Source organism: Myotis myotis, unplaced genomic scaffold, assembly GCF_014108235.1.
Source record: "Myotis myotis isolate mMyoMyo1 unplaced genomic scaffold, mMyoMyo1.p scaffold_m19_p_2, whole genome shotgun sequence".
NCBI lineage: Eukaryota > Metazoa > Chordata > Mammalia > Chiroptera > Vespertilionidae > Myotis > Myotis myotis.
The window spans coordinates 55,754,323-55,781,023 of NW_023416324.1; the positions used below are offsets into that span (position 1 = coordinate 55,754,323).

Genomic DNA, 26,701 nt, shown 5'->3' on the forward strand with positions numbered 1-26,701 from the left:
TTCCTTCTAGTTGTGGAATTTCCACTCAGCCAGCCTTCCTGTGGTTCTGGATGATCTCCTTTCCGTCTTTTAGTTGTATTTTTGAAGTGGTTGTTCGGGGCAGCAAACTCCAGTATTTACCTATGCCGCCATCTTGGTTTCCTGCCCAATTTTTTTGTAAAGTAAATACTAATGTAGCAAATCCATGACATAATTCCCTTAGTATTTATAGTTCTTCAGGGCTCCTAATGCTTTAATTGTAGTCCATATGCCGAGAAGCTGTGAAGAAGCATTGATGGGAATGATTGTTTCCAGCCAGTTTAGAACATCCCTTTGTTCTTTAAAGGTGCATGCCTTACAAGTCCAGGGTAAGGGGTGTCTAAGATGTGTCTAAGATGACCTTTCCCAGGGTAGAGCAGCTTCCTAACAGCAGGCACGCCCTGCTTTTATACCCTGCCCTTTCTCTTCAGACCTCATCCGCTCCTCCAGAGCATCCTAAGTAGGAAAGAACAGGTGATTCCTATATTGTTAAGAGGGAAAGAGGCAGAGAGGAGGGGCTAAAGAGCTGGGATTGGGTCAAAGCAGGGCTAGAGGACCAGCCCAAGGCCATGTTGTAAACTCTGGGCTCTTCAGCAGAGTGTGTGCTCTTGTCTGACTGATACCAGGGAAGTGGCATTTGCAAGAGCCCTGAAACTCTCTTTGCTTCCCCCACCCCCATACTCTCTTTATTTTCTATTCTGAATATTTCATGGGGCAGGGGGATTGATCAAAGTTCACCTCAAGGCAGGTCACCAATAGTCCAAGTAGAGTCTTTGTGTAAATTAGTGAGTGAGGGAGGAGAGAACCCTGTAAACACACACATCCTTGGGCACCACAGGTTAGTGAGTGGATTCAGTCCCCACCCAGAGACTTTTGGCCAGCCCTGCATTTTGAAAGTCCCAGCTGTGTGCGTGTGCATGTGTGTGTGTGTGTGTGTGTGTGTGGGTGTGGGTGTGGGTGTGGGTGTGTGTGATTTTTTAAAATGTGTTTTTATTGATTTCAGAGGGAAGAAGGGAGAGGGAGAGAGGGATAGAAACATAAATATGAGAGAGAATCATTGGTTGGCTGCCTCCTGCACGCCCCCCACCCCCCCACCCCTACTGGGGATCGAGCCCACAACCTGAGCATGTGCCCTGACCGGGAATCTAACCGTGACCTCCTCCTGGTTCATGGGTCAATGCTCAACTACTGAGCCACACTGGCCAGGCTGAAAGTCCCATCTTTTAAGGGTTAACTTCTCTTACAGACTTGTCTTTTCTGAGCTGCTTTTATTTCTGCTTTCTCGGTGCAGCCTCCTGTATGATAGACTTGGAGAAGCAGGAGAGAGCAGGCAGGTTTCCTTGGCTCCTGCATCTGCTTGTTTCTTGGTAGTGGGTTGAGTGCCTGATTTTCCAATATGATGTCATCTTGCCTTTTAAAAATTCCCTAAGTACTCTTTGCCAAAGGTTTTTTTGTTTGTTTGTTATTTTAATCCTCACCCAAGGATACGCGTGTTTTTAATTGATTTTAGAGAGAGAGGAGGGGAGAGAGAGAGAAACATCAATGTAAGAGAGAAACATCAACTGGTTGCTTGCTCCCCATGCACACCCTGACCGGGGATGGAACCCACAACTTTTTGATGTACTGGATGACACTCTAACCAACTGAGCCACCCAGCCAGGGTGCCAAAGGTTTCTCAAAAGATAGTAAAATGTCTCTCTTTTATATAATTCTGTACTAAGATTTTAAAACAAGAGGAGATACAAAGGCTGGCTCATGAGTACAGTATATTTCAGGAAGCACAGAGGTAGGCCACTCTAGAAACCAGCCTGTTGCCTGTCCTCTGCATCGTCTTGGGAAAGTCATAGCTCTGCAGGACTGCCATTTATTGCGCCAGCACACTGGGCTGTCTAGAGACGTCAATTCTGCCACTGGAGTAGTCTGGGGTTCATCTGTGAGCCATCGAACTTGCAGATCTTAAAGTCTATCCCCAACTGTCAATGCATAGAAGTATCACCACACAGGGCAGGTAGCGTCAAGTAAACAACTCACAAAAAATTAAATTTATAATCATGAAGATAAATAATCATAGTTTATAATGGAAAAGTAAGAAAAGCAACAACAAGGCATCCTTCCTGAGAACTGTCAGATTGCCAGTTTTCACGCGGACCCCCCCTCTGTGAGAACACCCAACATTGCCTGGACTCGCACGCAGCCAGGAGGAGAGGCAGAATGTAAATGAACAGGGCAAAGGAGAAGGCATTCCAGGCTGGGCTGACAGGATGGGCCGGGATCCAGAGGCCAGATAAAACAGGTCACGTTCTGAGAAAATTAATCCATTCATTTATCTCATGGAGTTTACTAGTATCTTAACTAGCGTGGGCAAAGCTGCATGAGCTTTATAAAACCTGTAGCTAGCAGCTGTAGATAGTCACTGCTCACCAATCTTTCATATCGTGAGCCCTTCCTGAGTCTTCAGACTCTATTTAAAAGCCCCCTCATCTCATGTCTACGGATTGTTTCTGGTGAGAAGAACACTTCTTTTGGCCTGCCCCTTTGATTCACAGTTCCAACCTGGGAGTCCCTTTCAGTTCTTCCTTTGCTCTGTGACCCATGGCCACTAACTAACCCTGTCCCACTCCTCAGTCGGTGTTACCTGCTAGATGCTAGCAGGTAGAACCTCAGGGAATTGAATGCAGACATTACAGTTGGAGAATAATGAAAGCAAGAGCAGGGGGGAAAGATCAGAGCTTGACTGGAAATCGAGGAGTGGCCCTTGGAGAGCTGTCTGTTGCATCTATGATAGTGTATGATAGTGATAATTTAAAAATACTTCAGAATTGTCATTCCCCAAAGCCAGCGTTGCCTCTAGCTCACCAAGCCCCAGCCAAAGGAGAAGGGGGTTACGTAAGGAGGTCTTTACACCAGGGCTTGTGCAAATCACGGGGGGGGGGGGAGGGGGGGGCGGGGGAGGGAATGAGGGGGGTAGTAACTGGCTACAAAAAACAATCACAACAGTGCGCCCTCTACTGGAGGGGGAGAGGTTAAGAAACCTCATTGTTACAGGCCTGGCACCACAGTGCTCCGTGAAATTAGACATTAACAGAAGTCCACTGAACTTCTGATTTAACAAACTTCCCTTGCAGCGGCTGGTGAGAGAAATTGCTCAGGACATCAATCCAGATCTGCGCTTCCAGGGCACAGCCTATGGTGCTTTGCAGGAGGCAAGTGAGGCCTATCAGGTTGGCCTCTTTGAAGACACCAACCTGTGTGCTATCCATGCCAAACAAGTAACAATTATGGCAAAAGGCATCCAGCTAGCACACCACATACATGGAAATGTGCTTTAGAACCCACTATGATGGGAAACTTTACATTTTTTTAACAAAAAAATCTCGTTTTCCTGTTACTGGCAGTGCTGAACATTGGAGGTTTTCCCTCATAGGATCGAAAGGTAACTAAGTATATGATTGCAAGTGGAATATAGGTGACAGAAATCAGGTATTGGCAGATTTTTTGTTTTCATTTGTGTGGGAATTTTTTAATATAAATGCAGGGACATAAAGCATTAATGCAAGTCAGAATGTTTCTGTGAGCAAGTTTCAGCAGTTCAAATTCATAACAATCCTATATAATAAAAGGTTAATATGCAAATTGACCAAACATCAGAATGACCGGTCACTATGACTCACACTGACCACCAGGGGGCAGACGCTCATCACAGGAGCTGCCCCCTGGTTGTTGTGCACTCCCACAGGGTGCGCCGCTCAGCCAGAAGCTGGGCTCACAGCTGGTGAGCCTCTTCCACCTCTGTGGGAGCACTAAGAATGTCCGACTTAGGCCAGCTCTAAGCCATCAGTCAGACATTCCCCCAGGACTCTCAGACTGTGAGAGGGCACAGGTCTGGCTGAGGGACCCACCCCCCACCCCACCCTGAGTGCATGAATTTCGTGCACCAAGCCTCTAGTTATATATAAACCTGTTAAATTTTTCTGGACAATGCCAGCATTTGGACGTTTTTTTAAACAAGTGAATTTCTCATTGATGGTGGGGGAAAGTGCTTCAGGCTGCAAAGAGAGCATGGAGGTACACCCGTGATGAGCAAAGAAGTCAGAAGGAAGAGGCATTAGGAGGAGATGTCAGAGTCCTGCGAGCCCTCCACCTGCTCACTCCTTCCAGACCTACCTTGCCCCAAGCCTACTTCCTTTTTAAAGAGAGATGGTGGAACCATGGCTGTCTCCTCTGGGTGATATGTCTCTTTCTGAAAAACACATAAACATACATGTAGTGTGTTTTACTCTATTAATTAACCTGATTTTCCATTTTGCCGAGAGTATGTCATAAGGAGTCTGTATTTTCATAGAACCTATTAAAACTGCTAGAAACAGGCCAATAAGCTCTGTAGGTCCCAATGGTTGAAACTAAGCTTTACTGTTTTACAAAGACTCAGAATACAAAGAGGTAGAAGCCAAACAACTCTCCTTGGTAAGACTCCAGTCCAATGTGGCTCTATGGCTAACATTCACTTTAAATGAGACACAATCAGAATGGGAACTTCGTCCTTTGCTTCACCCCACCAGCCTGACAAAGCCCTGCTTGACAACAGTGCCCCATTTGACATAGAAGAGGAGACCAAGGTGTTTTTCACACACTCCTCAGCAGTGAGGTGGAAACAGGAATTTATAGGAAAACATCGGGAAAAACTGTTTTCTTTAAAATCCCTTATTAGAGCCCTGGCTGTTGTGGTTCAGTTGGCTGAGCGTCATCCCATGCACCGAAAGGTCACCGGTTCGATTCCTGGTCAGAGTGCATACTCAGGTTGTGGATTCAATCCCAGATTGGGATGTGTATGGGAAGCAACCAATAGATGTTTCTCTCTCACATCAATGCGTGTGTTTTTTCTCTCTCCCTCTCCCTTCCTCTCTCTCTGAAATCAATAAAAACATACTTTAAAAAAATATGAAAATACAAATATTTTTTTAATTCCTTATTAGAGACATGAACATTTAAATTACTTTTTCATGTATATATTCACTTCATACATAAAAGAAGAAAAATACCATTCCTCCTAGAGAACTGTGAACCACTATTTAGCGCAGTTCATTTAGAGAACCTGCAATTTAATAAGACTGAGAGAAGGTTCGCCTAGCATCCCCTATATTTTTCCTCCCTGTTTACTCGATTATACAAGAACTTCCACAGCAAGCAGACCTCTAATGGTGTACACTTCAGTGAAAGAGAAATGGTACTTGTTGTAAAATAAATTCTTGGGTATAAGTAAATTATATACCACTTCCCATACTTTTTTTTTTCAAATTGCCCATTGCTTTAAATGAAAACAGGCTTTAGTGAGAACTGTAAACACTCAGAACATTTCCCAAGGACCAGTCTCCCTTCTCCCTGCTGATAAAATGTAGTTATGTTTCCGTTTTCCTGATGAGCCAAGAAATTTCAAAACTTCATTAACAGCTCACCAGCAAAACCTGAGAACTGCTCTTTCAAACCGCCAGGATCCAACTTCCGTCCCTCTCTTAGCAAATGAGCCCACTTTGCCTCCATTCATATTGAGGCAGGCTGCCAGGGTTCGGGCTCGAGGGCCCAGGGCCCACGGAGGGCTCTTGGCTTCGCAGAGGAACAAATTCAAACATGAGCCAGCGTGGAGCTTAAAGGGAAAGTGAGTTTATTAGTGAAGCACTGAGACCGAGAATGGGCTACTTCACACACACAGCAGCTCCCCTCTAGTGAAACTTGCTTCCTTGGTTGAGGTTCATCTAACTGGGGGGTAGGGTATTCAATGAGGGGGAGGAGTAATCAGGACCTTCCGGGGAAAAGGGGTGGAGATTTCTCAGAGGAGCTCCTACAGTCATTTGTGCCCTTCTATGACAGTGGTTCTCAACCTTCCTAGTGCCGCGACCCTTTAATACAGTTCCTCATGTTGTGGTGACCCCCAATTTCATTGTTACAAATTGAACATAATTAAAGCATAGTGATTAATCACAAAACAATATGTAATTATATATATATATGTTTTCCGATGGTCTTAGGCGACCCCTGTGAAAGGGTCGTTCGACCCCCAAAGGGGTCACGACCCACAGGTTGAGAACTGCTGTTCTATGAGCTTTCTGTTTATTGCAATGAGCGTACAATGATGCTAGGGGTTACCCTTAGGTGACATGAGTCTCCATGTTGGATCTAGCTGGTCTCTGCTGGTTTAAGCCATAAATCCTGTACGGAGGGTGGTCTTACTATCTTCCTGACAGTTCCTTGCAGCGGTTTCGCCACATGCCCTGCCTCCAGATGGCACCACGGGCGTTCATTATACTTGTGCCACATAGTCGCTCACCGCACTCTGTCCTCCTGCACTTCACAGTGATGCTAGAGTTCTGATCCCAACGGAAAACACACACACCTACTAACGTTCTTTCTAAAAATAGCACCACTATCCAGCCTTGCAAAGGCAGCTTCTTGTCTCCACATCCGCACGGGGAAATAGAGCTGGATGCGAGGAGCCTTTGCTCTCCTTGTGGCTCTGGCTTGACTGGAGACGAAGGGACAGAGACCAAAACAAAGCAGTAACCCAAATCCCGTTTCCCCATAAACCCCGAACCCCATCGTGAGGCTCTAAATATGGCACTTCAGCAGGATTCTCGGTTTTCACCATCAATCACCAACTATCATCACATATGAAGCACAGAAGATGTGGCTGCCTGAGTGTGTGTGTGTGTGTGTGTGTGTGGTCTGGCTGTAGCTGTCCCACCCTCACCAGTATTAATCACATCATTGCTGGCTGCCTTGGCTCCTGGCTTATGAGTCATAAGTGGCACTTACATAAAATCTGTGCCTATATTTGTATTATCCCTCTTTGTCAGTTTGTTCAGATATGTAGCCTACATCATGCCTCCCAAGTCATCAATGTCTCATTGTAGTCACTGAGCCTGACCCCACAATTCAAACTGACAGGCGGCAACGTGCTGACTGGATGTAGCAGCAACACAGTAAATGGCTGTGACACAAAGAAGCACCCACAGGCACACAGGGTGGCACTTGGTCATCAGTGGGTTGTGTTTTTCCAAAATACACCTCGCTGAAGATACAGCTACAATGCAACTGGATGTAAACACCTTGCCAGATATTTTTGGAATAAGCCTATATAACAGTTTGCTCCTTATATAATTGACATTCCAAAATCAATGCTTTTCATGCAGAATACACCTAGCATTGGAACAGAAAGAGCCTCCAGGGCTGTAGAGCATCTTTTGCTTTTCATTGGTTGTTGGTGTGTGTGTGTGTGTGTGTGTGTGTGTGTGTGTGTGTGTGTGTGATGCCAGAATAGTTTTATTTACAGAAGAGTCACATTGGAATCATGACGTTTATTCTGAGCATCACTAGAAAATAACAGCCTCCAGTCAAACATCCCATTCACCTGGGCTTTCGTGTCAGTCAACGCAGTGTGTCACATTTCTGGCGTAGAGCCGATGACAGTTGTGTCTACGCTCCAGAAACCTGTTCACGATCAATGCATTCATAGAAATAAAACTAGGGCTGATTTAAAGCATTTGGGCCAACAGCATAGAAGGCTGTGGATAAAAACAGGTCAGACTCAAGCAGCCAAATAGAGGTCTGACAGGCCATTTAAACATGGCGCATTGTTTTATAGATTGAGATTAACCCTCCTCCTCCTCAAACTCGAAAAACATGATAACCAGGCACAAGAAAGATTATAGTTTAGCCTGTCCGGGGGGTGTGAGTCTGATAACTTAACAATAATATTTAACAGGGAGGGGCAGGACTCAGTGGCTTCCTCTTAACATTACCTGAATAGATTCAATGGTACCTGAATAGATTCAATGGCTGTTTACAAGCAATAAGCTGAGTCTGATGGAACAGTCCTTCTCCAGCAAAGGCTATTAGGCCTCTTTCTATGTAGCTGCATTGAAGGCAGGCATGAATGGCTTCAAATAGGTCCCTAGAAGCAAAGCCTCAGCTGGGGATTCTTGCAGGTGTGTTATTAGGGAGTGCTCTTAGGCTAGGGCAGGGGTAGTAGCCGAGCAAAGATGCGGTCCCTGCTAGTCTGCTGCTGGGGTGAGCCTGATCTTGAGGGGAACACTGAGGCACAACTTATGCCAGAGTCACCCAGCCTGAGGAAGGAGCCAGGCTCCGGTGAGCCCTTAGCAGCAGCTGGGAGATGGTTGTACCAGCCAGGTGAGCGCAGGACACAACAGGTCCATTGTGGTAGCTAAGCTGATGGGACTAAATTTCTAGGAGCCTTGCTACATGGTGAGACATGTGTTCCCATCCCAACCATGGCATCGCTAAAGACCCGATGACATGACCATGGGCCCCTTGCATGACCTCGCTAACCATCTTTTCCTCATCTATAAAATGGGAGAGGCGGATCGTAGGGTTGGATTTTCCTATACTCTATAGGGTTGATTGACCTATACTCCAGCTCCAAAGTGCAATGATTTCAACAAGAGAAGTGGGGGAAGGGGGATGGGAGGAGGGAGGCTCCTGAGGAATAACCGAAGTCTTTTCTACTCAGAGAAGGGAGTTAATTAATGCAGATGTGTCCCTAAATGGCCACTCCATTACGTACTCTTGTCCACCTGGAACCGCTCTAGATACACAGGCAAATCTAAGAAGACAGGCAGGAGAGCTGCCCTGAAGGCAGGTGTTCTAAAAGAGGAAGGCAAGGCTCTGTTCTCAGACAAAGCTCTTTCAAGGGAGCATTAATGCAACCAGGCAACCTCATTTAACTGAGTCCTGCATCAAAGCAAATCAGAGGCCGAGGCTGTCCCTGCAAAATGGCACAACCTCAAAAGCAAGAGCAATTTAGCAAAATCTATCATAGTTATAAATACATTTACTCTTTGGTTGCACAGCCCCTTCTCTGGGAATTTATCCTCCAGCTATAGGTGTATGAAATGACTTCTATATAAAGTTATTTACTATACTAATTTTTGAAAAATAGTCCAAGATTGAAAACAATTCAATGGTCCATCATAAAGGAACAACTATGGGACCGTCCATACAATAGAATATTGTACAACCGAGAACATTCTGTGCTAATATGGAACGTTCTCTGGGAAATATTGATATGTAAAAAAGCAAGGGGAGCCCAGCCGGTGTGGCTCAGTGGTTGAGCATTGACCTATGAATGAGGAGGTCACAGTTTGATTCCTGGCTCCATCCCTAGTGTGGGGCATGCAGGAGGCAGCTGATCAATGATTCACTCCCATTATTGGTGTGTCTATCTCTCTATTCCTCTCCCATCAACAAAATAATATATTTTTAAAGCAAGGTGAAGAACAGCATAGATTAGTATGTCGATATAAATGCATATGCATGTACTATATAGGTATGCTTCTTTCTATGTACAAAGTGGAGGTATAAAGATTATATATTTACTAGAGGCCCGGTGCACAAAAATTTGTGCACTCAGGGGGGAGGGGGCATCCCTCAGCCTGGCCTGTGCCCTCTCGCAGTCTGGGACCCCTCGGGAGATAACGATCTGCTGGCTTAGGCCTGCTCCCGGGTGGCAGAGGGCAGGCCCAATCCCTAGGTGCAGCCCCTGGTCAGGCTCAGAGCAGGGCCGATTGGGGAATTGGGGCGCTGCCCCCTGTCATGCATAGAGCAGGGTGGATTGGGAGATTGCGATGCCACCCTCAGTCACGCTCAGGGTAGGGCCAATTGGGGGGTTGGGGCACTGTCCCCTGTCACACTCAAGGCAGGGTCGATGGGGAGGTTGCGGCGCCACCCCCTGTCATGCACAGAGCAGTGCCAACCAGGGGGTTGGGGAGTTCCCCCCTGTCACACACAGAGCAGGGCTGATCAGGGGGTTGGGGAGCTCCGCCCTGTCACACAGAGAGCAGGGCCCATCAGGGGGTTGGGGTGTTCCCCCCTGTCACACACAGAGCAGGGCTGATCAGGGGGTTGGGGAGCTCCGCCCTGTCACACACAGAGCAGGGCCCATCAGGGGGTTGGGGAGCTCCCCCCTGTCACGCACAGAGCAGGGCGGATCAGGGGGTTGGGGCGCCGCCCTCTATCACCCACAGAGCAGGGCCGATCAGGAGGTTGGGACGCCGCCACTGTCACACTCAGGGCAGGGCCGATGGGGAGGTTATGGCTCTATCCCATCACACACACAGAGCAGGGCCCGTAGGGTGGGGGGGTTGGGGCGCCGCACCCTGTCACACACAGAGCCGCAGGGCAATCAGGAGGTTGGGGAGCTCCCCCCTATCAGGCACAGAGCAGGGCCGATCAGGGGGTTGGGGCACCTTCCCCTGTCAGGAACAGAGCAGGGCCAATAGGGAGGTTGTGGCCCCACCCCCTGTCACACACAGAGCCACAGGGCGATCAGGGGGTTTGGGCGCTGCCCCCTGTCATGCTGATCCCGGTGCCGGGAGACCTCGAGGCTCCGCTGATCCCAGTGCTGGGAGGCATATTACCCTTTTACTGTATAGAATAGAGGCCTGGTGCACGGGTGGGGGCCGGCTGGTTTGCCCTGAAGGGTGTCCCGGATCAGGGTGGGGGTCCCCACTGGGCTGCCTGGCCAGTCTGGGTGAGAGGCTGAGGGCTGTTTTCAGGCTGGGACTGAAGCTCCCAACTGCTCCTTTTTTTCTTTTTTTTTTTTTTATTCTGGGCCAGCTTTAGCTCTGAGGCTCCAGCTCTTAGGCCTCCGCTCATGAAAGCAGGTATCTGGTTTGTTTAGGCTCTACAATTGAAACTCTGTATCAACTCCAGGTCTGAGATCCCGGCTAGCTGAAAGCTGGTTTCTGGGGTTTTGTTTAGCTTCTATTTTTGTAACTATGTTTCAAACTGCCAGCTCAGAGGCCTGCAGCGGCAGGCGGAGAATGTTAGAGTCCTCCGTCACTGAAGCAAGCAAGCCTCATGTTAGTTTCAAGCTGCCTGGCTGTCGGCCGCCATCTTGGCTGGCAGTTAATTTGCATATCTCCCTGATTAGCCAATGGGAAGGGTAGCAGTCGTACACCAATTACCATGTTTCTCTTTTATTAGATAGGATAGCTAAGTGTATCCATGGATATCTGAAATTAGTTTTTCTGTGTATCTGGAAAGATACAAAAAAATAAAATAAACTTCTATGAGTGGTTACCCATAAGGGGTGAGGAAGTGGGTAGATGGGATGGATGGAGACATAGGTGGGATCGAAAATTCTCACCAAATGCCTTTATATAATTTTCTTTCAGGATTTTTTCCAAACACCATGGGTTCTTCTATAAGGAAAATGGAGTAGCTATCTGATTAAAAAATAATACGGAAATTTAAAAGGCAGACATCAATCAAAGCTGGTCGTCTCAACTTGCCTTATTTCATGCCTTCGCTTTCAGAGATTGGCAAGGTTTGGTCCGTATTTAATAGCTGCAAAGACCATATGGCTCACAAGGCTGAAAGCATTTACTGCCTGGCCCTTTACAGAAAGTTGGCCAAGGCCAGCTTTAAGTTAGAGTTGTTTGTGAAACAGCTGTGACTACCCTATCTGAGTTTCGGGTCCTGGAAGGTTTTGCCTTCTTGAAATCAGATTTTCTGACCACAAATAGGTTATGTGCCAAGAAAATGAGGCAGGATATTGAACAGGTTAAGAAACAAGCATAAACTCTGAGGAGATCTGGGCTTGTTCCTCGCCACTCTGGCCGTGCACAGGTTAACTTCTCAAACTCTGAGTTTCTTCATCTGTAAAGGTAGGTCATAATAGGCCTCCCTCATAGAGTTGTTTGGAAGGTTAAGTATGTTAATGTTGACAAGAAGTTTAACACATACACACACAAAAAGAAGAAGTTTGGCACAATACCTGTTAGTCTAATCATCTAATATTTTTATTTTTCTATAAACAGGGCGATGACCAGTTAAATGTATTTGGAGAGGACCCCACAGGAGGTGAGTTTTCTTTACTGAGCAAACTTGTCACTTGAGTGGCTTAGAATGTGTCTTTTTTATTAATCACCAGCAAAGAGATAATAAACTACCAGCAACATGTACTTTTCCCTTAGCCAGAGAACACAGTTAAGAGGGGAACTCTGTGCATCTCTCCCCTCTGGGTCCATGTGAAGAAGCAAAGGGATGCCTAAGAGATGCACTTCCTCCAGCCCAGAGAACATGACCCCCGAGACACTCAGTGAGAAGAGGATGCTCTGGGAAAATATGTTTAGGAAACACTAACACTCAATCGCCTTCGGAAGAGTCGCATATAGAACAGCACAGCAAGGCTCCCGCAAGTCCTGCAGCAGAGAGAGCTAGCGAACGTTAATAAAGCGTTCTTCAGTTTTTAAAAACACAAGTCCTTTTTCTGGATAGTAGTTACTATTCTGCAATGTATCATTGGATGCAACCTAAGAAACACCCAAATGATACTGCTTTATAATTTTTGTCGTTCAAAGTCTTGCAAAAACTAAAATAAAAATTAAAATTAAAAAATCCAACCACAATTAGGTACACATGAAACTGAAAATAGATTACATTATCTGAACTTGAGATTGTTCAAAACAGATAAGGTTCATGCTTGCCCTAAGTAAAATACCTCCTAACATTATCACTCTGTAATAAATGTTATCATTATAGTCCATGGAAATATGTTTGTATTGACTATGAATACATACAAGTGAGTTAGCTTTCTAAATAGCCCCAACTCTAATCCTGCGCTGATCCATGAGCATGAGGTGATAAAGTGTCATTTGATAATGGCAATAGCAGTATGTGAACATCTCAGTCACCAAATGGCATCATGGGGATTCATGGGGAAAGGCACATAAACATGAGTCAAGTGCAAATAATGAACTCAGACCCACCTGGATAGGGATTGATTGATTGCCTAATAAAGTTGCCCTTTTTTCCTGGTTATAAAATTAACACATTCATTATGGAAAACTTTTTAAAGTAGAAATTTAGAATCATCTAAAACCTTATGGACTCTAAGTAATCATGGTTAACATTTCTAGTACATTTTATTCCAGAGTGTTGTTTATATACCTATTTTCACAGAGTTGAGAATACACATGTATACACAAATATTACCTCTAATTTTTGTGCATATCATAAGCATGTTACCATGTCATTCAAAACTCTCTATAACCTTAATTTGTAATGACTACATTACATGAATGTACCATTATTAATTTTAAAAAATAACTATTTTTAAAAACTGTAATAGGATACATATACCAAAAAAATAATAATAATAATAATAATAATAATAATAACCAGAGCCACTTTCCTAGATTGCAAATAAATTAAAAGATGCTCAGCTTCATAAAGTTAGCTGGAAGTCCAGAGGACGTGAGATGACCCTCTGGTCCCACAGGTGAAGAGCACCGATGTGTTTTTGCCATGAATAGAAAGCTCCAAATTACATATGACTCTGCCAGTCTCCATGGGCTACTCTGTGAAGAGACTGGGGCATCTCTGATTAAAAAGAACAACAACAAAAATCATCCTTCAGTATAAAAAAGAAATTACTTCAAAGACTCCAAATTCACTTTTTCCTCTGCTTCCAGCTCTTTCTCCCCTACCTTGTTTCCCTTCTATCCCCAACCCAATTCTTCATGTCCTCTCTCTCTCTCTCTCTCTCTCTCTCTCTCTCTCTCTCTCTCTCCCGTCCCCCCCTCTGTTGTTAGGCCTTTCACTCAGCTCATAATGGATTCCTGCAAAAAGGTAGAATTGAGTATATAGATGAATTACCCCAATTCCACTAAAAGTTTTATAACTCAGAAAAACGACCTAACTTTCCAAAGTACTGAGCATCTACATAAGGCATGAAGTATAAATCAGAGTGCTCTCAGTTTATTTAAAGTGTAAAACTTGTAATTTTGTCACCAAGATGGGAGATAAAAACCTTCTCTCTCTCCAGGTAATTACATTCTACCTGTCACTTTAGTCAACTCACACCCATAGGATGAGCAAAAGCAGTTATTTCTGAACCAGGAAAAGATCCTGGAGCTCCACCTAGACTAAGAGCCCAGGGCTGACTCCATCCTGCCCCCCTCTCCAGGCTCTCCCCACTGAGAGGGCTGCTCCAGGAACCCACACACCTCAGGGGCCTGGAGCTTCAACTGCATGCAAATTTTTCATGAAGTGGAACAAATCACAGTATCCTACATTGCAATATATTACTGTCTAGTCAATGTATCTTGCAATTTGTAAAGTATCTCCCTTAGCGATAGGGTTAGCAAGAATAATAAAGTATTCAAAATTGTCTTCTCCTACTCTATCTGTAGCCACATCTGTCCAGCTGAGGGAAGGATTCAGCTTCCATGTTGTTTTGTTTGTCTAGCCTGGTGCTCTGAAAACATGACTTTGAATGTTAACTCTTGGTACCATCGTCCACACCCACCCACTGGTTTAGAATCTCTGCCCGGCCTTTGCCTAAGCATAACAAAGAAACCTTTCTGAAAGTTCTTGTTTATGGAATCAGCCTGCCATCCCCACTCCCACCCCCACGGGTGTGAGACCAAGCTGCTCAGAAATTAGCCAGTCGGAGAAGGACTTGAACATGGTGAGTTCCTCTGACTCTCCTAAGGCCTGCGTTTTGAGCTTTCGCCATCCCCGTTTGCCCAGGATGGCCTGTAGGTCAGAGCAGTGTCTCCCAAAGTGGCTTCTACTGTATCCCACTCTGAACTTCACAGCATCCTGAACGAGCCCACACCTTCTCGGCCTGCCCCAAAGCTCCAGGTCCAGGGCAGAAGGCTGCCCCTGCCCTGGCACAGTTGAGAAAGCGGCCTGCTAACTCTCACCGCGTGGTAACAGGTTCAACTCCTGATTGCATGTAAAGTCTAATCTTCATAAATGAAGCCTGATGGCCTTAAGCAAAGGTGCGGTATTTGTCCCTGCTCCTCTCTGAAGCAGTCGTGGGTAGGACTGCTGTTTTCTCTGCCCTCAGACCCTCACTCTAAACGTATTTCGAATTTGAGGCACCCCTGCTTCCAGACTCAAGCAGTAACCACTGGCATTCTCTGAGCCTTGAGATTGGAGCTCCCAGAGCCATTCCCAGTTCAAGTTTTTGGTTGTGGCCACCTCTTCAGGGGACCTCACGCTCACCCACGGTCTTAGGATTTTTGTTTACTTTAGGAAGATGTCTTAAACATACAGCGTCATAATCAAGGCCCAGGGACAAAGGGGGTCATTTCCTCATGTGGCCTATTCATTTACAGGAACCACAGATCATGGGTATTTGAACCAATTAGAGACCATTGGGTCCAACACCTTTATTTTACAAATGGGGAAACTGAGGTACAAGGAAAAGAAGTCATTTGCCTAAATCAAGCCAGGTGACAGCAGGATAAAAAATGGAGTTCTTGTCTACCCATCCCTCCTGGCTGCCTACTACAGCACGTGACAACTGAGCATCTGTTAGGGCTCCACAAACTCTAGAGGGTTTCCCACTTTGCCAAGATGTCTAATCATACCTTTGCCTTAAAGCAGTGGTTCCCAAAATTCAGTCTTCACTTGTCATCTTTGTGATTTTTGCTTTATCTCTATACTACTTATTATGCCATATATTATTTACATAATACTTTTCACTAAATTGACTCACTATTATTATTTATATGCATTTATTTTTAAAATAAATTTTATATCACTACCTTAAATGGAAAATAGCATTATTTTTTTGTACATAGGAACTATTTGTAAACTATTGTCTTCCAGACTCTCTTTATCAAAGAGAGATTAGTAAATGTTTAAAAATATGAAGTAACTCACAACTGAGACACTTAAGAAATTTTTAAGTAATTTCTTAAAAATTATCTTTATTTGTGATTAATGCTATTTAATGGCTTATTAGTTTCACTACCTAAAGGTGATCATTTGTGTTTAAATGAAAATATGTTACCTGGGTCTAGGAATAGGCCGTAATGGTCATTGGTGCCGTTTCATTATGGACTATTAACACACTTACTCATCTTCAAGCTTCTTATCAGGTAAAACTACAAGATTTTGGTTTTTACGTAACATGAGCAAAACCAGGGTTCCAACACAGTACTTCCTATCAATAACTTCAATTATTCTTACTTTAAAGGTTTCATGGAAGATTTGAGGAAGTGTAAAATTATTTTCATGATTGGTGAGTAAGAGCCCTCAATTTTCTAATGCAACTGCTAATAATAACAACTTGGTAGGGGACAAGGCTATTCATTTCTCACCCTCTGAAGTCTTGCCTCCTTTTTAGTTAGGATAACACCCAGAGGCTTTCGGATTGCTGCATTCATTGCACAGTTTTATATTGCGTTTGGATTTGTATCATTTCAGCACAGACAACGGAGGGTTCTCAATGGGCCCTCCCACTTCAGCACTCATTTGTGTGGGTTGTTACCCTGGACTGTCTCCCACATTCAGTCACCCACCAAATCCTTACTGGGTGTTGGACCCATGCTGGGCAATGAACAGGGATCTCAGAGCTTCCATCTTAGATGAAAAAGAAGAACTAATCAAAGTTTTATCACAAAATTAGAAAGGCTACAAAGAGCTGAAATAGAAAAACTTACACGGAGGGTTTGGGGTAGAATTGGGTTTTTAGTTTATACAGGGTAATTAGGGAAGGTTTCCCTTGGAAGTGACATTTAAGCAAAGAACTGAAGGAAGAGATGGGATGATTGAAGGGATTTATGGGGGGAGAGAGGAGGGAAGAATTCCAGCCAAAAGAACATGTGTTAAGCAGCAACAATTCTTGAGCCCAACCTGGGTTCTATATCTGACTTACTTGCCTCCAGTTGACTTGACCTTGGGATCTGGATGGATTCTTGCCAAACTTATTTCTACTCCTTACCAAAGAGAAACACATCATATTTTCAAAGAAAATTTTCCTTTCCCCATAAACTTTACCCAGTTTTCTTGGCATCAAGGCCAAGATACAATAAACTATACTTTCTGTTTAGCTTTTATCTTAGGGGCCAAATTAGGATGAGGAGAGCCCCTTTAAACTTGGTGCTCAGGAATCCAAGGAATGATCCTTTAGACATCTGCATTTTTAAAAATACAGTGCAGAAAAGGCTTCTAAAAATAATACCGCATATTTTGTGGTTGTTGTTACTGTCTCTAACATGAATATTATTTCATATGTACCCATTGTTTAGCACTCACCATTGAATTTTGAAATGTATTTTCAAACTTCACTTCTGTCTAGGATAACTAAAGATTTCAGCTCCCCTGTCCCTCAATCCTGTGCCCTTTAGGTCAAATAGCACAATGTAAAATCTTTGGCATCAGACAAAGCTTGAGATCTCAGAAAGTCTACAGATCACACTCAGAACTGCTGCTCTGAGCAAAAGGCTTTTCTTCTATCCAAACAACCTCTCCAGTACGTCAACTTAATGGCCAGTCACTATTCTAGTAAAAAAAATATTTCAGCTTATTGTGTGGGCAGTAAAAGGTACAAAGCCACTGTGATCTGAGGGAAAATAATAGTTCTTCTAGGGTACTTACTGAGCTCTGCTTGAAAATTAAGGCTTTGGTTCCAAACACTTCTCGTCAGATGGCAGAATGATGTTTGGGGCTGTATTATTATTGCAGGTCAATTTGAGCTCGTGAAAATACTCAGGATGTCATATAGAGCAGTTTTGATGAGTTTTCATAAACGAGAGTCAGTTGATGTCAGTGAAACAAGTGTGATTTTGTCTAGATGAGAAGATGGCTGGGTTTTTTTTAGTTTTTAAATTATTATCTTGGCCTCTACCAGAACCACAGTGGAGCTATAGTGTTATGTAGTATTAGCAGAGGGTAGGGTGACATCCTCACTGTTAGTCATAAGATAAAATGAATGTTCTTAAGGCACTCTCCCCTGGTTTCAAAGTTCCCTTTATTCGAGCCCTTTTATTAGTTCCCTTTTATCCACAGAAAGGTCTAGACTCCTTAGGCTGGCCTTCAAAGCCCTCTCCCTACTGGCCTCAATGTGTCTTTCCCCTTTCCCACTGCACCCCAAGTCTTCAGCTCCAACCCCTCCTGCATCATTATTATCTGAATGTTTCTCGCTTTTGCCAGTCTTTTTACTTGCACTGTCTTCTCCCCTAGCTAATCATGCCCCAGGAGGGGTTTGAGTCCTAACTCCCTGTGAAGTCTTCTCTAATCACCAGCCTTCCACCCCTGAGCTCCTCCGCCCCTCTTGTCTGCATCGCTCATTTAGATGCCCCATAATGACTAGAACAACAAATATTTGTTGGAATAATGAATTCTTTAAGAAGCAGTGTGGTCAGTTTCCATAACAACCGAAACAGCAATTGGAATTCCTGGAATGGAACGGACAAGCAGGCTGCTGCAGTAGCTGTTTGTGGCAGGAGGGTTTTCAGGTTAATTATGAGCCTCATCAGATGCTCCTTACTCCATGGAGCTGCTACCCCCTCGCTGAGAACAAGCAGCATCAACTCCCTCCTTCCACCACCTCTCGCCCTAAGCTGGTGCTATTTTTTGCTCATTTGCAAAATACTTACAGATGGATGTAGGCAATAACACTGACGGTCACCTGAGTGGAGGGAAATGTTCTGGGAAAGTGGCCCAAAGGTGGCACGGATGGACCTCGCTGGCCCTTTGAATGTTTTGTGAATATTACCTCTGTGTTCAGGAAGAAAGCAGCTCAGTTGCTGTTTATAGACACACCTTCCAAAGCACAGATAAGGGATGTCACAGGATAGAGCCTGGTGATCAAAAGGTTTGGAAAAGGTCTGATGGGCTTTGGTTGTTCACACAAGATAGAGAACTATGCCAATCTGTAAGACAGGGATGCGGTCATTACTGGAAATGAAAAATTATCTGGAAAATGTAAAAATACCCTCATTATATCCCACTAATAGGCTCCCAGAGTCTTTCACAACTTTTTCTGGAACATTTCTCCTTTTTTTTTTTTTTTAAATCTCTTGATCACTATCTATTATGGCTTGTTTTTCCCTTGTCTGCTTTTCATAGCCTGCCTATCACCTGAATTCCCATTATTCCTCTTCAAAGCCTTGGTAGTAGTGCTTCAATTTGGAAAATGATCTGACTTTACAGATGAGGTGTGATGCTAATGGCATAATGATCAAGTCATCGTTCAATGGCTTGGATTTCAATGTGTCGGGGACACAGATGGCCTTGTGTACCTTGGCATTGGTGCTGATAAGCTGCTTTTAAGTAGTAAGCTTTGAGAGGTACTTGTACAGTATTTTTGTGTTATTCTGTGCATTTTTAACCACTGAGCAACTATTCCCGTTTATTCCCTGGAGAAAAACTGGAGCAATGAGAATTTTTGTTCAAAACTTAGTATTTCAATGAATAAGTCTAATATTTAGAGAGTATTTTCTTGGGGCGAAGGTTGAATTTTTTTTTTGTGGAATTGACTCACGTGTTTGGTTAAATTAAAAAATAAAAACGAGCCCTAACTGGTTTGGCTCAGTGGATAGAGCATCAGCCTGCGGACTGAAGGGTCCCAGGTTCAGTTTCGGTCAAGGGCATGTACCTTGGTTGCGGGCACATCCCCAGTAGGGGGTGTTCAGGAGGCAGCTGATCGATGTTTCTCTCTCAATGTTTCTAACTCTTTATCCCTCTCCCTTCCTCTCTGTAAAAAATCAATAAAATATATTTAAAAATAAATAAATAAAAATAAAAACGACTCAGGAAGAAAATAAAAAATAAATCTGATTGTTTTAACTTGATGCAGCTTTAATAGAAGCCAATGTTTATTGAACACTAGCATACACCATGCACTATATATAATACTTTATTTCCTTTTTTGTTGTTAATTCTTACCCGAGGATATTTTTCCATTGACTTTTAGAGAGTGGAAGAAAGGGGGAGAGTCAGAGAGAGAAGCATCGATGTGAGAGAGACACATTGGTTGCCTCCTGTACACGCCCAGACCAGGGCTGGAGATTGAGCCTGCAACCGAAGTACATGCCCTTGACCGGAATCGAACCCAGGAACCTTCAGTGTGTGGGCTGATGCTCTATCCACTGAGTCAAACGGCCAGGGCACTTTATATCTTATTTAGTGCTTGTATCCACTCCATGGAGTCTTACCGCCATCCTAATTGTTCAAGTAAGACAGAGAGTTAAATAATTCACTGGTAAATGATAGATCGGGGCTTGAAGACTGGGATTTTCTCATTAGCAACAAATGCTGCCAGTTTTTTTCTTTTTCTTAAAGAAATGGCTTTCTTTCAAGTTGCTCAGACTTAAGGCCGATGCTCTAAAAGTGTATGGAGATACGTAGTAAAGAGACCAAAATGTAGGTGAGGTTGTGGGAGTATAGTGGGTGAGGGAAGAGTTTGCCATAATAATTTGAATATGTGCCTCCATTTTCTACTTTCCTGTATAACTAACTAGTGATGTCTGAAAATAAAAACAAAATAATAAGACATCCAATGAACATCAATAAAACAGGCCTCTGCATGCCCCAGCCATGTCTCTTCCAATATGTGAAATTCTACATTAACCTCAAAACAGGAAACAATTTGAATCCATAAAAATATCTGAACCATTTCTGAACCCCCTCCCAACACACACTGATTTCAGAATATGTGCACTGCATCTTTTCTGAGAAGACATATCATGGGTGCCTTTCCTGTGAACATTGCCCACTGTTCCTCAGTTTTCTCGCCTGCAATGTGGAAGAATGGTAGTACCTGGGTCACAGGGGTGATGCGAGGATGGAATGAGTTAACACATCAGTGCTCTCAGTAAATATTCGACAAGCATTAGCTAACATAACTATTATATGCTAAGTGAGGGGAGACAACCAATAAGAAAGAGAGGATCCTGCCCTGGTCGACATGGCTCAGTGGTGAGAGCATCGCCCTGTGCACCAAGGGGTCTTGGGTTCGATTTCAGGTCAAGGGCATGTGCCTGGGTTGCAGCCAAGGCATGTGCAGGAGGCAACCAATCAACATGCCTCTCTCACGTCCATGTTTCTCTCTCTTCCCCTTCCTCCCTTCCACTCTCTCTAAAAACCAATGGAAAATATATCTTTGGTGAGGATTAACAGCAACTTATAATAACAATAATAAATTTTTTAAAAGAAAGAGAGGATCCTGAGAAAGGGGGATTAGAGGTGTTTGGAATGAGGATAGGGTCCCTGTAAGCTGGGGGAGCTATAACAGAGGTGAAGAGGGTGGGTGAGTTCCTGTATCTGTTTCTGCTGTCCTTTGTCAAAATTAAACACTCCCGAAGGGGCTGACACTAAGAGGGGTTTCACCTGGAGCAGAATGGTTGGCTGGGATCAGGGCGAGTGGAAGTGAGGAAGTGTCTCCTGGGCCTTGAGCATAAACCTGTCTGAAGGCTGCACATTCTCCTGTAACACAATCCTGCAGTTTACAACACAACAACCTGGGTTTTCCTGTAGGAACCATATCTAGCATTGAGGAATGAAGCAGGATAACAATCCAGCGGTTCAGGGGACAGTGACTGTTTTAGCTTCTAAACAGTAGCCTTCCCACCCTGGTCCATTGGCTCAGGTGATTGGGTGTCCTCCTCGCTGCTTCGGTTCCTGGTCAGGGCACATGTACATGCCCGAGTTGTGGGCTTGATCCCAGTAGGGGCGTGGAGGAGGCAGCCGACTCTCTCCCTTTCTCTCCCTCTCTCCCTAAAAATCAATTTTTTTAAATAATTTTAAATGTAGCATTCCAAAGTGTTTCCCTCTCATTTTGCTCCAAGCTCCAGAAATAAGAGTCTCAGGGCATCTTTTTAACTGTAAATAAAGTATATTTAAACCAACCAACAGGTGATCAAGGCTTTAGCATGACAGGTTCCTGTGACCCAGTTGGTATTTTTTCTCGTATTGTCAGGGGCACTGACTAAAGACGTCCCTCATGGCGCTCCCATGCTTTGACAAATGCCTTCTACCAAAACGTTGATCACTGCGTTAGGGCCACACACTCGTCCATCTACACCAGCTGAATGACCTCGGGTTAAAATGGAAGGAACCTACTTAGTCCAATGGCATTGTTTCCTGCTTGGACTAACTCTTGTAGTAAATGCATGGGGAACTGGCATGGGCAGAGCAGCATGTAGAATACAGTCTTGTTTTCTTGCAAGTCCTCAGCTTGGTCTTGGTGGAGCTGTTGAGGCAAGCCCTGAGACTGCCCCTCCTTCCAACATGTGTTGTTGAAAAAGCAAGAGAATGCTAAGCAGCGAGAAACTTAGCACTCAGTAGACATTCCATATAATTAGAATGAATGAATGAGTGGGTGGTGGGTGGATGGATGGACTGAAATGCAACATGATGGAGCTCAGATAAAGTGACAGTCCCCAAGTTTCCCAAGCTCAGTTGTGGTAAATAAACACCCATTGTCAAAAATAAGGAACTATTTTATTCCTTTTCTATGTGGCTTCTCCAGAGTCACCGCATATCCTAAAATAGCTGCTGGTGCTCCAGCCATTACGTCCTAAGTCCATTAAACAGGAAAGTGGAGTCCTAACCGGTTTGGCTCAGTGGATAGAGCATCGGCCTGCGGACTGAAGGGTCCCAGGTTCGATTCTGGTCAAGGGCATCTACCTTGGTTGCGGGCACATCCCCAGTGGGGGGCATGCAGGAGGCAGCTGATCGATGTTTCTCTCTCATCAGTGTTTCTAACTCTCTATCCCTCTCCCTTCCTCTCGGTAAAAAATCAATTAAAAATATATTTTTTTTAAAAAACAGGAAAGTGGAAATGGGGGAGAAAGACATCCTTCTTCCCTTTTGGGTCACTTCCTGGATGTTGTATTCACTATTTCTGCTTCTATCCCATTGGTCACAAGGACACTTTCATCTGCAAGGGAGGTTGGTAAATATATATTCCAAATACCCGTGTGCCTATTTAAAAATTGTGAGGTTTAATTTTTTAGAATAAAAGAGAGCATAGAAATTGTGCTTCTACTCTAATTCTCATGCAGGCTTCCTTCTCCTGACAGTGGGAACAGTGGGTTTGACTTTTGTTTTAAGTTTTGGTTTTAATAATCGCTAGTAGGACCGAGCTCACCACATGTCCATGGCAGCAACAGGAAGTAGAATTAGGCTGGGCCTCCAAGAGGTCGAGCGTCCACCCTCACAGCCAGGACAGCAGACAAAGGCTGCAGCCCTATTTTGGAACTGCTTCTTCGGGAGCTGCCAGCAGTGCCTCTTGGGCTACCCCCCAAGCCCCGTAAGGCCATCCCTCCTCTCTCATGCCCCACTGTGGTGTCAGTGAACTTGGACTGTCCTAGCCTTGAGCCCTCGTGGAGGGCACTGGCTACATCTCTTGGTCTCCCCTGCAGATGAGAGGGCCTCTTTCTGTTGGACAGCTATTGTCCTTAGGATGGTCTTCCTAAGACTCCGTCAAAAATATACATTTTTCATCAAAACGAGATGATGCACCTCCTTGCACCTCTTTACACTTAACAAAATACCATGAGCATTTTTCCAAAATTATAAAACAATATCCTATGTCATTTTTTAAAGATTTTTTTTGTAATTAAACTGAAACACTCAAATCATAAGTGTTTAGCTGGATGGATTTTCACTCAGTGGACATACCCATCTTCCTAACATGCAGATCAAGCATGAACATAACCAGCATCCCAGAAGGCTCCCTTCAGCCCCTTCTGTTCAACGCCCACTGCAAAGAATGCCATAGGTGTGATATTTTTGAACTTTATATGCATGGAGTAATACTGTTTGTATTCATTTGTATGTGTCTTCCTTGAATACATAATTTTAATGACTACATATTATTCCTTTGTATTGCTATCTTACAATTTATTCAGCTTATTCATAATGTGGTGCATTTCCCCCCAATATTTTGCTTTCATTAAAAATCCTGTAATATCTTATGCAACAAATAAATTTCTTTTCCTTTAAGATAAATCCATTAATGTGGAAACTTTTAAGACTTTTGACCAATATTACCAAATTGCCCTTCAGAAAGGTTTCATCAATTTTACATTCTCATCACAGCATAGAAGACGTTAAGTTTCTGTGGTGTGGTCCAACATTGAACACAAAACCCCAGGTGCATTCCAACTAACACCCACCAAATAGGCCCCTGCCGGTCTGAAATACACTCACCTTCTTCTACAGTACAAAAATAGGTTACAAGCACAAATATTCTCCAAGTTCTCTGACAAAAACAAAAACATAGACTGGTAGGGCTGGAAAAGACCTTGGAATTTATCATCCAATGAGCTTATTTTCAGATGAGAATACAGAAGCCCGAGAGGAGAAATATCAGAGCAGACAGATCTCATGAAAATAAAACCAGAAAACAATGTGTAGAGAAAAAGCTGCAAAGAAACAAAACAAAATGTCTTTTTAGCAGTTACCTTCAGAGTCATGAGAATTTTTTTCCCTTTTACTTTTCTGGATTATCTATACCTTTAATAAGGAGCATATATTTCTTTTGCAGTGGAGGAAAACTATTTTCTATGAAGGAAGGAAAAAGAGAAGGGAGAGACAAAGTATAAACTGCCAATTATATTCATTTAATGCATGCCTAAGATCATAGGTGAAAGGCTACAAAATAGGAAATGAGGTGGTTTCATAAACTTGAGAAGAACCTGGAAGAGACAGAGCAATGAAGTCCAAGAATTCGGAGACCAAAACTAGCAGAGCCAGAGGAGGCAACTTTGGGAGGCTCCAGTCTGTACGTTGGGTGGGTTGTGTCTGGAACAGGCCCTGGAGACCCCTGGGTGAAGAAACAAAGGGCAGGTTTGCAGTGGTGTTTCCTCGTGAGTAGTTCAGAAATCTGGTCTCTGTCCATTTGGCGATGGGGTGAGGATGGAGATGGAGTCAGGATGGAGGGGGGTCAGGATGGAGACAGGGTGAGGATGGAGGAGGCAGAGTGAGGATAGAGATGAGTCAAGATAGAGATGGGGTGAGGATGGAGGTGGGGTGAGGATAAAGATGGGGTGAGGATGGAGATGAGTCAGGATGGAGATGGGGTAAGGATGGAGAGGGGGTGAGGATGGAGAGGGGGTGAAGATGGAGATGGGGTGAGGATGGAGAGGGGTGAGGATGGAGGTGGGTTGAGGATGGAGAGGAGGTGAGGATAGAGATGGGGTAAGGATGGAGACAGGTGAGGATGGAGATGGGTCAGGATGAAGGAGACAGGGTGAGGATGGAGATGGGGTGAGGATGGAGATGGGGTGAAGATGGAGATGGGGTGAGGATGGAGAGGGGTGAGGATGGAGAGGGGGTGAAGATGGAGATGGGGTGAGGATGGAGAGGGGTGAGGATGGAGGTGGGTTGAGGATGGAGAGGGGGTGAGGATGGAGATGGGGTGAGGATGGAGTTGGGGTGAGGCTGGAGAGGGGTGAGGATGGAGGTGGGTTGAGGATGGAGAGGGGGTGAGGATAGAGATGGGGTGAGGATGGAGACAGGGGAGGATGGAGATGGGTCAGGATGAAGGAGACAGGGTGAGGATGGAGATGGGGTGAGGATGGAGTTGGGGTGAGGCTGGAGATGGGATCAACATGTTATGAACTGTAGGAGCTCACCCAGCAGTACAGGGCAGAAATGTTGAGAAACCACCACCCGAGTGCCTACCCTTTCGTCTCGCCCAAGACCTGAACCTGCCTTGTCTTCTGTTGATGGAAGAGTTAGAGTTATAAATTCCAATTTCAGTTTTTCTTAATTAGACATCTCATATGTCTCACTGTTACTGTGGTAGGTTTTAGCTGACTGATTCCCAAAATCACAGACTGTTGGAGTTGTCAAAACAGAGATGAAATCTCCAGGCTAATAAGTGGTGGGGCCTATAGGGTTGCCAGACTTAGTTAATTAAAAAAAACAGGACACCCTACCCAGTTTTGCTCAGTGGATAGAGCGTCGGCCTGCAGACTGAAGGGTCCCGGGTTCGATTCCGGTCAAGGGCACATGCCTAGGTTGTGGGTTCGGTCCCCAGTGGGGGGCGTGCAGGAGGCAGCCAATCAACCATTCCCTCTCATCATTGATGTTTCTATCTCTCTCTTCCTCTCCCTTCCTCACTGAAATCAATAAAAATATATTTTTTTTAAAAAAAGGACAACTAGTTCAATTTGAATTTTAGAGAAACAATGACAGTGTTAGTGTAAGTATGTCTCATGCAATGTTGAACTGGATGTCCCGTATTTCATCGGGCAACCCTATGGAGCCATGATGAAAGCCCCGCTCCTGGCTGACTAATAACTGTGCTACATTTCTGAACAACAGGTTTGATTTCCTTACAGGAGAAGCTCTGGAGCTTAGCAGTTACCAAGGCACAGTGGGCCCTTGGGCACCATTTTTTATCTGCATAATAGATTACAAATTTCACCTACTGCAAATAGTTGTAAGGGTTAAATAAATTATTACAAATGAAACACTGAGAGAAGATACTTATTAGATCAAATATCAAGTCAAAAGCATTGTGAACCAGGTATCTTTATCTGAACAGTCTGCAATGACAACTCAAACAGGTTTGTCTCTGACCCACTCCATTGGTACCAAATAGGCCACAGTCTCCCTCCTATTCTCTCTGGTCTGATGCTGAGAAAACAGAAAGTTCACTTCATCTGCAAGGGAGAGGATGGCTCTGCTATTGGTAAGGCAATGAGGATTTTTATCCACCATCATTTTATCCAGTATTCACTTATGATAGAACCATTATCTCAGCATTATTACATTGTAAATATTAAATAACAACAAGACTCCCTGCAGTGACCACTGGGAGTTCACAGCAAATTGCTTTCCTTAGATTTTCTAGTCTAGAAGTTCCAAATCAAGCTAATAATCAGAATCACCAGGGGAATTTTCTTGAAGATCA

At 44.2% G+C, this 26,701-nt stretch overlaps 1 protein-coding gene across 2 annotated transcripts in view; it reads left to right on the top strand.

Moving 5' to 3' along the window:
- Nucleotides 1-26,701, top strand: part of AK5 (adenylate kinase 5) — a 210,446-nt gene that overhangs the window by 153,582 nt on the left and 30,163 nt on the right. For both annotated transcript variants that reach the window (XM_036351095.1, XM_036351094.1), the window contains exons 9-10: nt 11,850-11,892; nt 16,025-16,069. In XM_036351095.1, coding sequence (XP_036206988.1) covers nt 11,850-11,892; nt 16,025-16,069 — 88 coding nt within the window. The remainder of the gene's footprint in view (nt 1-11,849; nt 11,893-16,024; nt 16,070-26,701) is intronic.